The sequence below is a fragment of the Rhinatrema bivittatum genome, chromosome 11 (genome assembly GCF_901001135.1).
Source record: "Rhinatrema bivittatum chromosome 11, aRhiBiv1.1, whole genome shotgun sequence".
NCBI classification, from domain to species: Eukaryota; Metazoa; Chordata; class Amphibia; order Gymnophiona; family Rhinatrematidae; genus Rhinatrema; species Rhinatrema bivittatum.
Genome location: NC_042625.1, coordinates 74,756,269 through 74,772,237, shown reverse-complemented (window position 1 = coordinate 74,772,237; position 15,969 = coordinate 74,756,269). Strand labels below are relative to the sequence as shown.

General features: G+C 40.1%; 1 protein-coding gene across 2 annotated transcripts in view; it reads left to right on the top strand.

Annotated features, from left to right (window-relative positions):
• The window catches only part of LOC115073375 (cytochrome P450 2F5-like), a 30,571-nt gene that overhangs the window by 11,401 nt on the left and 3,201 nt on the right, over window positions 1–15,969 (top strand). For both annotated transcript variants that reach the window (XM_029571746.1, XM_029571745.1), the window contains 4 exons: window positions 2,563–2,739; window positions 6,161–6,302; window positions 7,822–8,009; window positions 10,007–10,148. In XM_029571746.1, the coding sequence (XP_029427606.1) occupies window positions 2,563–2,739; window positions 6,161–6,302; window positions 7,822–8,009; window positions 10,007–10,148 (649 nt within the window). The remainder of the gene's footprint in view (window positions 1–2,562; window positions 2,740–6,160; window positions 6,303–7,821; window positions 8,010–10,006; window positions 10,149–15,969) is intronic.

Below are 15,969 nucleotides of genomic sequence, written 5' to 3'. Positions count from 1 at the left end.
ATTTAGGTCTTTGTTGTTTTGCTAACTGATCAACATTGTTTATTTATAAGAGACATTGTCATTATTAACCTCTGAATTTCCCTCAAGATCAGCCCTGGATTTGTCAATGGGCACCCATTATATCTGTGCCTAGGGTGGCAAACATTTAGGGGCAGCAGAGTGGCTAAAATTTGCTGCCTTCCAGCTCCATTGAATCTCATTCAGCAGAGAACAACCCTTTGCTACCCTGAAACAGATACTTACTGGAGGTGGGGGGGGAGGGGTTAAAAGCACCAAAAGGCCTTGGGGCAGCAAAATCCTAAATCCTCCCCTGCTCAAGACTTATCATCTCTCTTAAGCCTATACCATCAGAGGGTCTTCATTCATTGAAGACAGTGTCCATACGCTATTTATTTATTTATTTATTTATTTATTTAATTTAGTTTTTCTATACCGGTGTTGGTACATACCTTCACACCGGTTAACATAGTTTCTTAAATTAATAAATTATTTATTTATTTATTTATTTATTTATTTAATGAGTTTTATATACCGTCATTCGGAAAAAGCCATCACAACGGTTTACAAAAGCTCAAAATGCAGGATTTTTAACAATTGAGCAAAAAGGGATAACAGGAAGTATATTAAACAAAGGAGAGATATTCAATTGCAAAGATATTAACTGGCATTTGCACTATAGGTTGCACTAAGGGGTGCACAAAGGGGAGGGCCCCTTTGTCACGCTCCTTTGCTGCGTTTTTTTGAAGGGGTTAATAAATTTGTGGATAAAGGTGAACCAGTAGATGTAGTGTATTTGGATTTCCAGAAGGCGTTTGACAAAGTCCCTCATGAGAGGCTTCTACAAAAACTAAAAAGTCATGGGATAGGAGGCGATGTCCTTTCGTGGATTACAAGCTGGTTAAAAGACAGGAAACAGAGAGTAGGATTAAATGGTCAATTTTCTCAGTGGAAAAGGGTAAACAGTGGAGTGCCTCAGGGATCTGTACTTGGACCGGTGCTTTTCAATATATATATATAAATGATCTGGAAAGGAATATGACGAGTGAGGTTATCAAATTTGCAGATGATACAAAATTATTCAGAGTAGTTAAATCACAAGCAGACTGTGATACATTGCAGGAGGACCTTGCAAGACTTGAAGATTGGGCATCCAAATGGCAGATGAAATTTAATGTGGACAAGTGCAAGGTGTTGCATATAGGGAAAAATAACCGTTGCTATAGTTACACGATGTTAAGTTCCATATTAGGAGCTACCACCCAGGAAAAAGATCTAGGCATCATAGTGGATAATACTTTAAAATCGTCAGCTCAGTGTGCTGCAGCAGTCAAAAAAGCAAATAGAATGTTAGGAATTATTAGGAAAGGAATGGTTAATAGAACTGAAAATGTCATAATGCCTCTACATCGCTCCATGGTGAGACCACACCTTGAATACTGTGTACAATTCTGGTCGCCGCACCTCAAAAAAGATATAGTTGCGATGGAGAAGGTACAGAGAAGGGCAACCAAAATGATAAAGGGGATGGAACAGCTTCCCTATGAGAAAAGGCTGAAGAGATTAGGGCTGTTCATCTTGGAGAAGAGACGGCTGAGGAGGGATATGATAGAGGTCTTTAAGATCATGAGAGGTCTTGAACGAGTAGATGTGACTCGGTTATTTTCACTTTTGAATAATAGAAGGACTAGGGGTCATTCCATGAAGTTAGCAAGTAGCACATTTAAGACTAATCTGAGAAAATTCTTTTTCACTCAACGCACAATAAAGCTCTGGAATTTGTTGCTAGAGGATGTGGTTAGTGCAGTTAGTGTAGCTGGGTTCAAAAAAGGTTTGGATAAGTTCTTGGAGGAGAAGTCCATTAATGGCTATTAATCAATTTTATTTAGGGAATAGCCACTGCTATTAATTGCATCAGTAGTATGTGATCTTCTTAGTGTTTGGGTAATTGCCAGGTTCTTGTGGCCTGGTTTTGGCCTCTGTTGGAAACAGGATGCTGGGCTTGATGGACCCTTGGTCTGACCCAGCATGGCAATTTCTTATGTTCTTATGATTGAATCAGGCATAGCATAAGCAAATATTTCTTCATAAAAGGGTGGTGTGTGTATGGAATAGCCTTCTAGGGGAGGCAAAGCCAGTAAGGGAACTGAGCAAAATATGGTGCAATATGTTGAGAGGAAAATGATGGTAAATTAAGTAGGCTTTTGCACTATGGCAACAAAGGGCAGTGGGCAGACCACATGAGCCTGGTAACCTTTATCTGCCATCCTATTATTTTTATTTAGCTGATTCCCCCCCCCCCCTCCCCCATGCTACAGTCATGACAGTGGCTTCTTGTACTCTGGCCACCCTTGATGCAAACTTATTCATGGGCAAGGGGGACTTGGGGGAGGAAGGAAGATAGGGATGTGCACAGAAAAGATGGTGCAACCTGAGATCTCGTATGCAGACCACACTGCAGGACACTGGGTAAATTTAAGGACTTGACAAAAAAAAAATCCAACAGTGTTTATTGGATAATTCTTGCAAAACAAAACATTTATTTATTTTTCTTGTTCTTTTCAGCTATACAATATTTACCCAGATATAATGGATTACCTACCAGGCCAGCACCAGAAGATCTTTTCCAATTTTGACAAGATAACAGAAATCGTTCAGAAAGAAATGAAATCTCATAAGGAAACCCTGGATCCCAAAGAACCCCGGGATTACATTGACTGCTTCCTTATTAAAATGCAACAGGTAGGACATTTCTGGTCAGTTTTCAAAGGGTTAGGACACCTAACTACAGGAGTTAGGTGCCTAAATTGTCCGCTTTCAAAAGTGCCTAGAGCTGAGGTCCTAAATGTAGGCTTCTAGTTTCATTTTCGGAGTAACACAGGGCGCCAAGCCGGAAGTGGGTAAGACTGTATCCTTCTCCCAAATCAACTTGGTGAGATTTTGGGGGGCTTCTGGTGGTTGGGTGGTCTGGGGGGGGGGGGAGGGACTGTTAGCCTCCCCAGCTCACATTTTTCAAAGCAGATAGGAGGGAGGGGGGGATTACCAGGGGGCTATCGAGCACATGGTTTCATGTATAAAATAAGCCATAAGGGAGGGTGGATGAAGGGCGGGGGGAGAGAGGTGAACTCGGGCCCCCTGGTTTAACTTTTTTAAATGCTGTGGAAGGAGGGAGGGTATTGCAGCTGGAGCGAACAAAAGAAGTGAGTTAGGCACTCGTTTTCAGCTTGAACGAAATGCGTGAACCGACCGGCCCCTGAATACCTTCCCTAGCTTCTGCTCTCCCACACCCCTGCAAAGGATCATCGATCCCTCCCAACAGGCCCTAAGTTCACCCCTCCCCTCCCCTCCCCTGGCTTCAGCCAGACTAACAGGCACTCATTCAGCTGTTCTGCCCTTAAAATACGGAACAGGTTTCCTCTAATGCTGCAACGGAAAACGTGCAACCTCATCTTCCGGGAAAAAAAAAATGAAAGCTTGTTCGTTTAACAAAAGTCTTTGCCTAGAATCCACAACAGAGACTCCTCCGGAAATCTTCCTGACCGTGATTTCCACAAGGTTCACCCACTTCCAGGCTAGCTCTGTCCAACTGATTCTTAATATCTGTCACCCCACTGATATCTAACTTGTTTCACACCTATAAATATGCAATTTACACCCAATGCACCCGCCACCCAGTGCCTTATTCCTATCTAATGTTGTACATATTTACTAGAAATCTCTCTCATATTTGTTATCCTATCATTATGTATTCATTACTTATGTAGACAAAACCTTGTTATTATATGTAATCCGCCTTGGGCCTACCTTTAGGAAAAGTCAAATTTCAAATGCTTATCAATAAATAAATAAATAAATAAATAAGACAACAGAGTAGGGATGAGGTTGTTTTGTTTTTAAAATGACACAGAATCACCAATGAAAGTTGTTGTTTCATTGTGTGTATTGTTTTTACAATGAAATAACCCCTAGACTTTTCATTTTGTTTCATTTTTCCACATAAGGCTGGATATCTTAAAACCTCCTATAAAGCAAGCATAAAGTAGTCTTGCTATCGCAGGGCTTGATTCACTAAAGCTTTCCTCCCATTCCGTGGGATGAATCAGGCCCTTTGATGGTTAGAGCTGAAAATCGGCTTAAGTTAGTGAGATAACAACTCCTCCCAGAAATGCCTGGGAATGCTCCTACTTTATCTAGCTGAATTTTATTTATTTATTTTATTTATTTATTTAAATTTCTTATATACCGGCATTCGCGATGGGAGTCGCATCATGCCGGTTTACAAATAACAAGGTGTGACAACAGAATAAATACTTAATAACTTAAAAACATTAACATGTGATAGAAGAATAAGGTAGCAGTTACAATAAAACAGGGATAAAATGCAACTTGGAATGAAGAGAAGGCAAAAGAGAGATTAACACTGAGATAACAAAAGAATGACCAAGGTAAATAAAACCAAGGTAAATAAACCTGCCTCATTAAAAAAAAAAAAAAAAAAAAAAAAAGAGAGAACATTATTGAGTTGTCAAAGGTTGTTGATTACCCTGACGGGAGGTAATCATTTTAGATGGAGAAGGAGTTATCTGTCCATAATTTATCCAAAAAAAGAGAGAAATATTGAAAAGTCAGCATTTAGCTGGATAACATGTGAGGTATCTGGCTTAATGCCTCTAAATATTGACCTCACTTGAGGTCCATATTCAGCTACTGGGCGCCTCTGCTAGTTAGCCCAGATAAACTTATCCAGCCATGCCGCTGAATACACCTGGATATCCTAAGGATGGCTGGATACAATTATCTGACCATCTTTAGGACGACCAGAGTTAGCCAAATAACTTATCTGGCTAACTCAGCTTCTCCTTGGAATGCCTCTGGACCACCCCTAACTCATCCAAAACAGTTATTCACCTAGAATTTAACCATCTAAGTGGTCACATTGAATATGAATCTGTAAATGGAAAACTTTTGGTCACCTCTAGTCAGGAAAACTTTCTGCCAAAATCCTAAGGCACCTAGGATCTCCTTAAATCTAGGTGGCCAAATCTTGGCCTCCTTTATTAGGTGCTCAGCCTTGGCTGAAAATGATGTCAGCAACTAAGGAACCATTTGGCCTGCCCAGTGTGCCTGACTGCCCCTGCCACCATGGCTTCAGCGAGTGTTATCTCCTAGCTATTGGTCATGCAAGTTTAACCACCTGCTCTAGCTCTAGTCATCACTCTTCCTTGTTTTTTCCCACCACCCACAGTGGTACGGATATCTCCTAGCTGTCAGTTATCCAAGCTTGACTGCCTGTGGGAAGTTGACATTTTCAATAATTAGTCATTACATCAGTAAACAAGATCAGTTACAGTGAGCTAAGGTAAATAGTGATAGCGCATGGGATGTACAGGTAAAGACAGGTATTTCAGCTTATGCTTTTTACAGGTAACTGGGAAGTATAACCAAGTCACCCATGCTAGGCAACCTACCATCTTTCCCTAATTCTACCTAACAGCTTATCAAAACTGTTGTTCTGCTTTATGCTGGTCAACTTTACCTCCTTCCTCAAGGGAGCTTGATGTAGCCGAACTTCTCCTTTGCGCAAGATGACTTTGTTCTTTCTTCCATTTGACCCATTCCAGGTAGATGGGCAAATGTGCTCTCACACCTGAATGAAGAGTCTGTCCTACGTGTCCCCCCCCCCCCCCCCCCCCCATTTCATTGTCCTATCTGTTCCTCTCGTCCTCCCCTGCCCTTACTACTTTAAGTGCTTAGAGTTTGACGTTTTACTACCATAAACACTTGGGTCTCATTACTGTCTGTAGAACTGAGGTTTAGCACGAAAACCAAGCAAGTGAAATGGCAGCTTCAACTTGTTTGCAAATATTTCAGAATTTAGGATGGGTTAACTGGACCTCAAATGGGGATGTCCCAGTAGAGAGGCTCTGGTAATCAAGGACTCAACCCACAGGTGGGCTCTGGGAATAAGCGAGTCTACAGAAAGACACACTAGGGAACAATGAGTGACTCTATGGGATGAAGAGACTCCAAAAGCATGGTGTGAACAGAAGCTGTCACTGAAAAACAGTAGTGAGCGAATGTTTGAGGGATATCAGAAAAAACAACAGAGTAATGGGTCGCATGGCATTCCTGTTGTCAACTCATTCATGCAACTCTTCTTCAGGAGACCCGGGTTGAAGATCCTTCATTCTACGAGAAGTCCTTGTTAATGAGCGTGCAGAACTTACTTTTTGGTGGAACGGAGACAGTCAGCACAACCCTGCGATATGGATTCCTCATTCTTATGAAATATCCAGAGATAGCAGGTACTGCAAATTTCTAACTTTAAAATTAAAAGGAACCATAAAAAGCTTTTATTTTAATTATATTGCTGTTCATTTTCAAAAGAGTACTGTTAATTTTGGTCACCAATGTTAATCCTATTTTCAGACAAATCCTAACCAGCTAGGATTTTGGCTGAAATCCATCCTAAATCTGTCTGGCTAAAACTTCGAGCATTTGAACTTAGCCAGCTAGTCCTGAGAATCAGTTTTAGCCAGCATAATTACGACCCTTACACCCATCTCCCCCCCCCCCCCCAAACTGATAATACCCCCTGTTCTCTTGATTTATCATACCTGCTTGATCTTGAAAAATTTAAGGTTTCCCCAGCAGCAACCCAATCTCCACTTCCAATCCTGGAAAAGGTTTTCCAGTATCCCTGCCCCCATATAATCCCTCCACCTGCAGGGATAGGCAAGCTCCATTCTTCTTGCATCCCAAATTGCTCTGATTTTCAGAATCAGGGCTGGAGATTTCCTACCCCTGCCTCACAGAAACTCCCAAAAGCTTGCATTGTCATACCAGCAACAGGGCACAGGCTTACCTCCATACCTTGGAATTCTCCAGAGTTGTCCGAGTCTCTGGAATTCTTATGGAATTACTGGGTCTCCGGGCCAACAACAGAAATCTCCACATGTCCTGCTGCTGCTAATGAAGCAGCCTGTGCGGAGATTTCCACGCAGGTCTCTCCCTTTCTCCTGCCCCCCCCCCGCAGGTAGGAAGATAAGAGGAACCCTCTGATTAGCTTGTGCTGGCAGAAATAAGGGAGCAGGTCCCAAGATAGGAAGAAGGGAGAGTCCTATGGGCCCAGGGCAAAAGCAGAAGATGGCATAGCTGGATGAAGGAGGCGCCCTGTTGGTCGTGGAGCCTAAGAAGGAGGTTACTGCCACTGGTGGGTTTAGGATAGGGAGAGATGGTGAGTGAATGTGGAGGGAGGTTTTGTGAGGAGGAGGTGTGTGTTTGTGTGTGTGTGAGAGTGTGTGTTTGTGTGTGGGGGTGAGGGAGTATATGTGAAGGGAATGTATGTGTGAGAGAATGAAAGGAATGTGAACGAATGTATATGTGAAAATAAGCATGTACTGTATGTATGTGAGAAAGAGCGTGAGAGTGAACATGCGAGTGTGTGTGTGTGTATCAAAGAGGAGAAATCTTCATGCCTCTGACCCCTCCTGCTAATCGATAAAAATCTCAGGGTGACTCTAAATCCAAAGTTCCCAGGTATGCTTACCGCCTACTAGCTCAGTATGTAGCATTACTCTGGCAAAACCTTGTGTTAGATCAATGCTGGATGCTGGGCTGGTAGGAAGTAAGTCTTTTTCCTCCTTTCAGCTTGGCAATAGTTGCCCTTGGGAACTTCTAAAGGGTTTGGTACCTTTAGAAATATATTCACATGTTGTTCCTGCAGCACACTGGGCAATGCAGAACGTAATTTGGATGTTGAAAAATCTATATGCTAAACTGAAAGTCCTGCATTTGAGCCAAAATGTGTACCTTTCTTGGCAGAAAAAATACAAAAGGAGATCGACAATGTGGTAGGGCGAGACCGCTGTCCGTGTTTGGATGACAAAAGCCGCATGCCATTTACAGAGGCTGTGATCCACGAGATAATGCGTTTTGCTGATGTTATCCCCCTGAGCCTGCCTCATGCGGTGTCACATGATACAGTGTTCCGAGGATACAAAATCCCTAAGGTACCAGTTCCAGCAGGTCTCTTGAATTACAGTAGGGCCCAATTGAAGTGAACTTCCAAGAGCAGCTCCTCACTAGGGATGTGCTTTTTGTTTTTAATGTCTTAAGTAATGTCAACAGCATTGCCTGTTTTGTTTCATATTATTACTTTAAAAATTCAATAAAATAATAATCATTAATTCTTAAATTTAAAAACTCATAAAATTTTGATATTTTAAATTTTTCATTAATTGCACACTATTTTCAGTTAATTTGTGCTATGCTTGATTTAGTGCATGCTCTTTCAACTCACAGTAGTGCACACTAGCTCAAATACTACACATTAAAGCAAACATAGGGCCAGATTTTATACATGTGCGAGGGCGTAGATTTGTGCACGCAACCTGGCGCGTACAAATCTACGCCCGATTTTATAACATGCGCGCGCAGTTGCGCGCATGTTATAAAATCCGGGGTCGGCGTGCGCAAGGCGGTGCACACTTGTGCAACTTGCGCGCGCCGAGCCCTAGGGGAGCCCCGATGGCTTTCCCCAGCTGTGCACACATGTTATAAAATCCCCAGGCTACATGCACAAATCTACGCCAGCGCATAGTTTTTAAAATCTGGCCCTAAACGCAGCATTTGAAAAAAACAAAACAAAAAAAAAAACCCCACCAAAAATTAAAAAAAAAATGAAAAAGGGGGAGAAAAACTAAATGAAACAAACAAAAGGTTTTATCGATGTATATCCCTATTCCTCACCAATCGTGAACATGGCATTTCTATCTGTTCTTCAGTGGTAGCAACCTCTTGTGAATCACTGCAATGCAGACTAGCACTAGCATTACAGTCTTTACAAAAGAAAATAATTGGGTTTAATCACATTATATAAAATATACCAATGGATCCACCTTGTAGATGATGCTTTTTCCCCAGTTGCAACAGGTTGAGGGCAAAGAGATGATGCCACGAGTAGGCAGACATATGAACCCAGACCAGGAAACCATTTGGATCTCCACCCTGCCCCATATTTCTCAGAGCCAGACAGGCCTGCCTTAAGCAGACGCCAACCTGATCCTGGCCCTGCCCTTCATCAGCAGCACACGCTAGTCACGGCAAGGCCTCACTCACATCCAGCACCGCTGAGCTCCAGGGCCTTGCATCAGCTTTCCTTGGAGTCTCCTTACAAAGTAGCCTTTATTTCCACACAGAAATGGAAGGAAAGTGGGCACAGAGCGCTAAAGATTGCTAGAAGTATTCCCCTCTCCCTAGCTTGAGCAAGAGATGCAGTAGACATGCGCAGAGGCCAAATTTTCAATTTAGCTCTTTTTTTTTTCATTTTGGGAAGGAATTTTGGGATGCAATTCGTTTAATGTTTATTTTGGTTTATTTTGGTTTGGATTGTTTGACAAGCCGGCCAGTGCCAGATTGTTTTATAGCTATCAATTAATACAGCCATAATGCAATAATAATCCACACAACTACCAAAACTAGCAGAGGTATTTTCCAAACTATCCAGTCTCCTCATGCTTGTTGATATTTTTGTTTTAACCATGGTCACTGCAGGCAGATTACCCCAATATGTTCTTGGAAAGCTGATGCAGTCACACTACTTCTGTTTGGGTCATAATCACTGCTCCGTACAAGTTGGCCCAGTACCCTTCTTGGCATTATGGGCTGTTAGGGTTGTACCCACCATTTCGTGCAGGTTACTCATTGGCTTCCTCCATGGCTGTGTTGCCTCCTGCTCATTTTTCTGCTATTCCTTCACTTTTTGCAGGTAAGGACCCTCTGTGCCTGTTTGCCCTATAACTTTTTGAAGTCCATTACCTGCATGCTTCATACATAAACTTAGATGCCATCCTGCTTGCTTTATACAAATTAATCCACAGTCTAATAAATCTACTAGATTTTTATCTTAGATACTATTTATGTATATGGAAATAAAGTGTGTAATATTTAGGGGCTGAACACAATTTAACAGAATAATGTAGTCTAATTGTCTTTTTATTATTTTCAGGGTACGTATGTGATCCCTCTGCTAACATCAGTGCACTATGACCCATCTCAGTTCAAAAGCATAAATACTTTTAACCCCCAAAATTTCTTGGATGAAAATGGCCGTTTCAAGAGGAACGATGCCCTCATGCCTTTTTCTGCAGGTAGGATTTTCAACTTACATGCAGTGAGGCAAAGAGATTCAGCTTTTGTTTGTCGTGCATGCATGTCTTGACTAGCTTGTAAACTCCATGGAACAGGGACTGTTTCTTATGTGTGTCTGTACAGCGCTGCATTAGTAGAGCTTTAGAAATGATGAGACCAACATTTACTGCTACTTAGCTGGAATAGTGGCAGCCGTTGACTATCTGGCTATGTTCAGCGGCCTCCACTTAGCCCAATATGTATTTATCTGTCTAAGTAGATAGCCAGATATCTGGGAGCAGGCATTGGGTGAATCTAGGTCAGGCTACTTATTTAGTTATCTTAACCAGATATGTGCCGATTTTCAGCCTTATCCAATTAAGTTAACCTGATAAGTTAGACCTACTATCAAACAGATCTAACTTAGCTGGATTTAACTTATCTAGCAAAGTAGCAATTTGTACACAGATATTCAGCAGCATAGCCATGCTGCTGAATATCCCATTTAAGTTAGCTGGATAAGTCTTAACAGTCTAATTTAAACATTTAGTTTTGACTATTGGTCCCAATGAGTAGCAATTTTCTTTATATTTCAAAAGCAGGCTTCGTTGTAATCACAATGAAATGTCCATAGGGAGGGTAATTTTAAAAGACATTTTCACAGGTAGTAAAAATCTTGCTTTACCCATACAAATGGCTTGTTATAAAATTGCCTGCCCAAATGTGAGTAAGCTTACATGTGTTTTGTCATGTTTGCATATGAGTTTAGAAAAACTGAAAGGTGGCATTCCTGGAGGTGGAGTGCAAGAAGGGTTTGCACTTACCCACAAAATTTCGAATTTTAGAGGGTCATTAAAAAAAAGCAAAAAACGAAAAAACGAAACATAAGAAAGTCAGGAAAAGTGCATGGAAGTTTGGCTCAAAAACCACCCCACACACGTTACACTTGCTATTTGATGCATACAATTTTTTCCTGAAAAGTTAACATGCATGTTCTTGAATTTTTTTAAATAAAGTTCAAGGTTAATATTCAAAAGCCATTTAGGCCTGGATTTATCAAAATGCACTAAATATTGCATGCGATAGAAAAAGGGGTGTGTTTTATGGTAATAGGAAGTTTATTGCAATTTGTGATAATACCTATGTGAAGTGCTAAGGTACCACAAATTTGCACTTTGAGCTAAGTGCCAGAATTGGGGTATTTCCTACATATAACCACTGGGGGGACCATGTTTACTATGAGAGAGAGAGAGAGAGACATAATGCCCTCACACTAGATAGGTATTTATATCTCTATGGGAGGCCCACCTAGTAACTTGAGGTGAAGTTTAGGTATTAGTGTAGGGGTTAGGGGCCACTCTGATATTCAAAGTGAGACGTATGAACAGAACAGTGCTCTCTTGTGAAGATTTGATGACCTTCGAAGTGAGGAAACTCACTCAAAGATGAGATTTGTACAATGTTCTCTCAACCTAGCTTGATGTTATCCAGGTAGAGAGTTGATAAATGACCCTGTTAGACAGATAGCTCAAAAGTTATCCATTTAAATGGCAAAAATGTCATATTCAGCCACTTATCCAGGGAGGATTGACATTAGCTGGATAAATTATCTGGCTATTTATTTATTTAAAATCTTTTCTATACCGTCCTTTGGTAGAGCACCATCACAACGGTTTACATAGAGACACATATCTCTAATGTTCAGTTTGGGAAATGCTATCTTACAAGGTGCCAAAATAGTTTCGGTAACATGTTTCAATAATATAATCTATATGAGAGTTTACATGGATCTTATCCCTATGTATGATTAATAGGGTAACCATATAAGTATAGTACTAGTTTATACTTTCTCTGTTTATTGTTAAAATTAACATATGAGATAAAATAATAAAATCTGCAGGTATGCATTGTGTGACCTTGAGCTGTGTGTTGATGTTCCGTTGCCTGTCATAATTTTTATTTCTTATTCTCTGTTTTCACTGTAAAAAGCTTTTTTAAAAAAGCTAGGATTTTAAACTTTTTTTGAAGAGTTTTAAATCTCTCTGTAGTCTAATTTCCAGGGGCATTGTGTTCCACAGAATTGAACCAGCTAGTGATAGGGCTCGCTCTCTAACTTGGGTCAGTCTTGCTGCTCTGACCGAAGGGATGGTTAGAAGGTATTCAGTGTTAGCCAGAAAACTTATCCAGTTACTCTGGTTGGGCCCCATGTCTGTCCTTAAGATTGCGGGATAAACTTATCCCGCTATCTTTAAGTTAGCCGGTTATATTCAGTGGCACAATCTTGCTAGTTATCTAGATAATGTTATCCAGCTAACTAGCCGAGCTGCACAGTGGCTGAAAATGGACGACCACATGCATACATCCAAAACCCTTCCCATCCCTGTCCCCAGGAATGTCTCCTCTCAATCCAAATAAACTGATACGTGAATATGACATAAGCACACGAGTTTACCCACACATTGGGCAAGCAGTTTTTTTTTAAAGGTCACTGCTGTGGATAAGAAACTGTTTTACACGCAGAAGTTCCTATGAAAATTAGAACTTAAGAATTGCCAAGCTAGGACAGGGTCAAAGTCAAGGTCCATCAAGCGCAGCATCCTGTCTCCGACAGTGGCCAGGCCAGCCTGAAATACCCGGAAGATCCCATAAAGTAGATCCAACTCCTGTTACTCACTCCCAGGGATAACAATAGCTTTCGTTATCTAGCTAAAAAAGTGTGATTGACTTATCATCCAGGAACCTGTCCAAACCTCATTTAAATTCTGCTATGCCAGTCATCTTAATTATGTCCTCTGGCAACAGATTCCACAGCTTGATAGTGCGCTGAGTGAAAAAGTGCTTTCTATGATTTGTTTTAAATCTACTGCTTGTTAGTTTCATGGCGTGTCTCCTTGTTTTAGTATTATTTGAAAGCAAACATCCATTATTTATTTACTCGTTCCACCTCACTCATGTTTTTATAAACTTCTCTCAGGTCTCCTCTCAGCTGTCTCTTTTCCAAGCTGAAGAGCCCTAGCTTACATAGCCTCTCATCAGAGGAGAGCAGTTCCATCCCCTCTATTATTTTTGTTGCCCACTTCTGTGTCTTTTCTAGCACTGCTATGTCTTTCTTGAAATGGGGCAACCAGAAATGCACACATTACTCAAGGGGCACTTGCACCCTGGCTCAATGCAGAGGTAATATGATGTTTTCAATTTTATTCTACATCCCTTGTAAGAACATTCCCAGCACACTGATTACTTTTTGGACCGTCGCCATGCACTGAGCCAAGGATTTCAACGTACTATCCAAAAGGACTCCAAGATCGTCTTACTGGGTAGTGGATTTTCAATACAGAACTCAGAATCGTGTAACCTATAGTTGGGATTATTTTTCACTATGTGCATCACTTTGCACTTTACTACATTCAATTTTATCTGCCATTCAGTTGCCCAGTCTCCTAGTCTTATGAGGTTCTTCTGCAGTTCATCGCAATCCAGTGCTGTTTTAACAAATTTGATCATCTCACTCTTCGTTCCCTTTTCCAGATCATTTATAAATATTTTAAAATTCAGTAGCTGCCACTTAGATGGGTAAGTCAATACTGATCCAGTTAAGTAGTGTTAAATATCGGCCTCCCCATGTTTTAGTTTTTTGTTTTGTTTTTTTAACTCTAGGGTGGATGCCATCCAGTCCCAGTGATTTGTTACTCTTCAGTTTATCAATCTGATCTATTTCATCCTCCATTGTCACAGATACCTGTTTTAGTTGCTCAGAATCTCCACAATTAAAGAATGTTTCAGGTGTGGGTATGTTCCCACCATCCTCCTCTAAAGATCAAGGCAAGGAATTCTTTCAGTTTTTCTGCTACTTCCTTGTCCTTTCTGAGACCCTCTTTTGCCCTTTGGTCATCTAGTGGCCCAAATGACTCCCCCATAGTCTTTATGCTTCAAAATTACTTGAAAAAGTATTTATTAGTAGTTTTTCTTCACTGGCAACCTTTTTCTCAAAGTATCTCATGGCCTGCCTAACTATTATTTTATACCTAACTTGCCAATGCTTATGCTCTTGCCTATTTTCTTCATTTGGGTTTGCTTTCCATTTTTTTAATGATATCCCTTAGCTTTAACTGCTTCCTTTACCTCACCATTAAACAACAATGGCAGTTGTTTGATCTTCATTCAGCCTTTTTAAAATATGGAATACATTTTATCTTGGCTTCCAAAATGGTACTTTTAAACAATGCCCATGCCTCATGCACACTCTTAAACCTTGCAAGTGCTCCTTTTAGTTTTTTCCTAGCTAATTTCCTCATTCTGTCATAGTCTCCTTTTTTAAAGTTATATGCTACTGTAGTAGTTTTGCTTAATGTCCTTCCTCCAGGCAATTTTCACTTTATGTGGGTGAAACGCTTTTTGATAGTGGAAATTGCTGTGAAAATTTAACAGGGTTTCCTATTGGTTGAAACCAGATTATGTAACTGAAAATGAATTGACCTGCCACTCTAATGTGGTAATGACCCACAGAGCAGTCAACAGTTTGCTAACAGGCAATGATGGGATCTATTTACTATTTGGGATCGTTCCAGTACTTCCAGCCACAGGAAACAGGATAGTAGGCTTGATGGACCCTCGGTCTGACCCAGTATTTATTTATTTAGACATTTTATATACCGCCGTTCCAAGTAAAAGATCACAATGGTTTACAAACGTAACATTCATAGCTATAAATCAAAATATGACAGGTTATGGAGATATTATTCAAGAACAGACATTAACATCTATCAATCGAACTATCTAAAACATTTGACTCAAGGTCTAAGATATGGTCGAGAAGTATATAAAATTGAAATTAAAATTAAAATTAAATTAAATAAAAAATTTCACACTTTAGTCATTATGCTGTATAAATTTTTACAATCTCTCGTTAAATTTATTCTTCGTGCTTCTGTTACTGTAGCTCTCTACATTCTAATGTCTTATGGCATATTCTTATGTTCTGACGAGGAGGTGTCATTTTAAGCGAATTAATCTATGCACATATCAGGCCAATTACCCATGCATTTACACTTATATGCTTAAGTTCACTATGAAAATGTTGGCTAAAGTCACGTTACATTGAGATTTTAGCCTTATCCACATGATTATAAAATTACTCTAACACAAAAAACAAGGAGAGAGAAATTTTACTCCAAAACAAAATTATTAAAATACTTTCTCAAAATTTATATATATATATATGTATATATAAGATCGGTATCATAGAACTCAAGCGCCTATTAGAGTCAATCCACTGTCTCCCGCCCACATAGGACCCCAGACAGTATCAGCTCTTATGGCACCATAAATTATAATCATGTACCATCATGTTTAATAATATTTGTTAAATATTATTGTTACTTTCAATATTCCTTGAAATAATGTTCAATGGTTGATTAGTTATTGTTCAATGTTCCATGTAAAATAACCCCGGTCTAACCCCCCAGACCAGGGCAACCTTTTCGTTACTTGTAAACCGGATTGATTTGTATTGCATACAGGAATTCCGGTATATAAAAATTAAAAATAAATAAATAAATAAATAAATGTACCATCTCCCTTAGCCATTGTTAAATTTGTGTTTGTTTGGAGTACCCTGTTTTGAGAATTATCAGGTTCCGTGGAAGGATATGGAGATATGAAGGTTTTGTGGCGTGATGACAGCAATTGATTAAAATATCCCCTGATAAAGGCTAATTTAGCCGAAACATGGTCCGTGTTGGGAACAATTTATGTATATTTGAAATGATACAGTGTCAAAAAATATCGCATCCATATGCCAGCTTTTTGAGCTAAATAACTTTTTGAAATTAAGTAATTAGT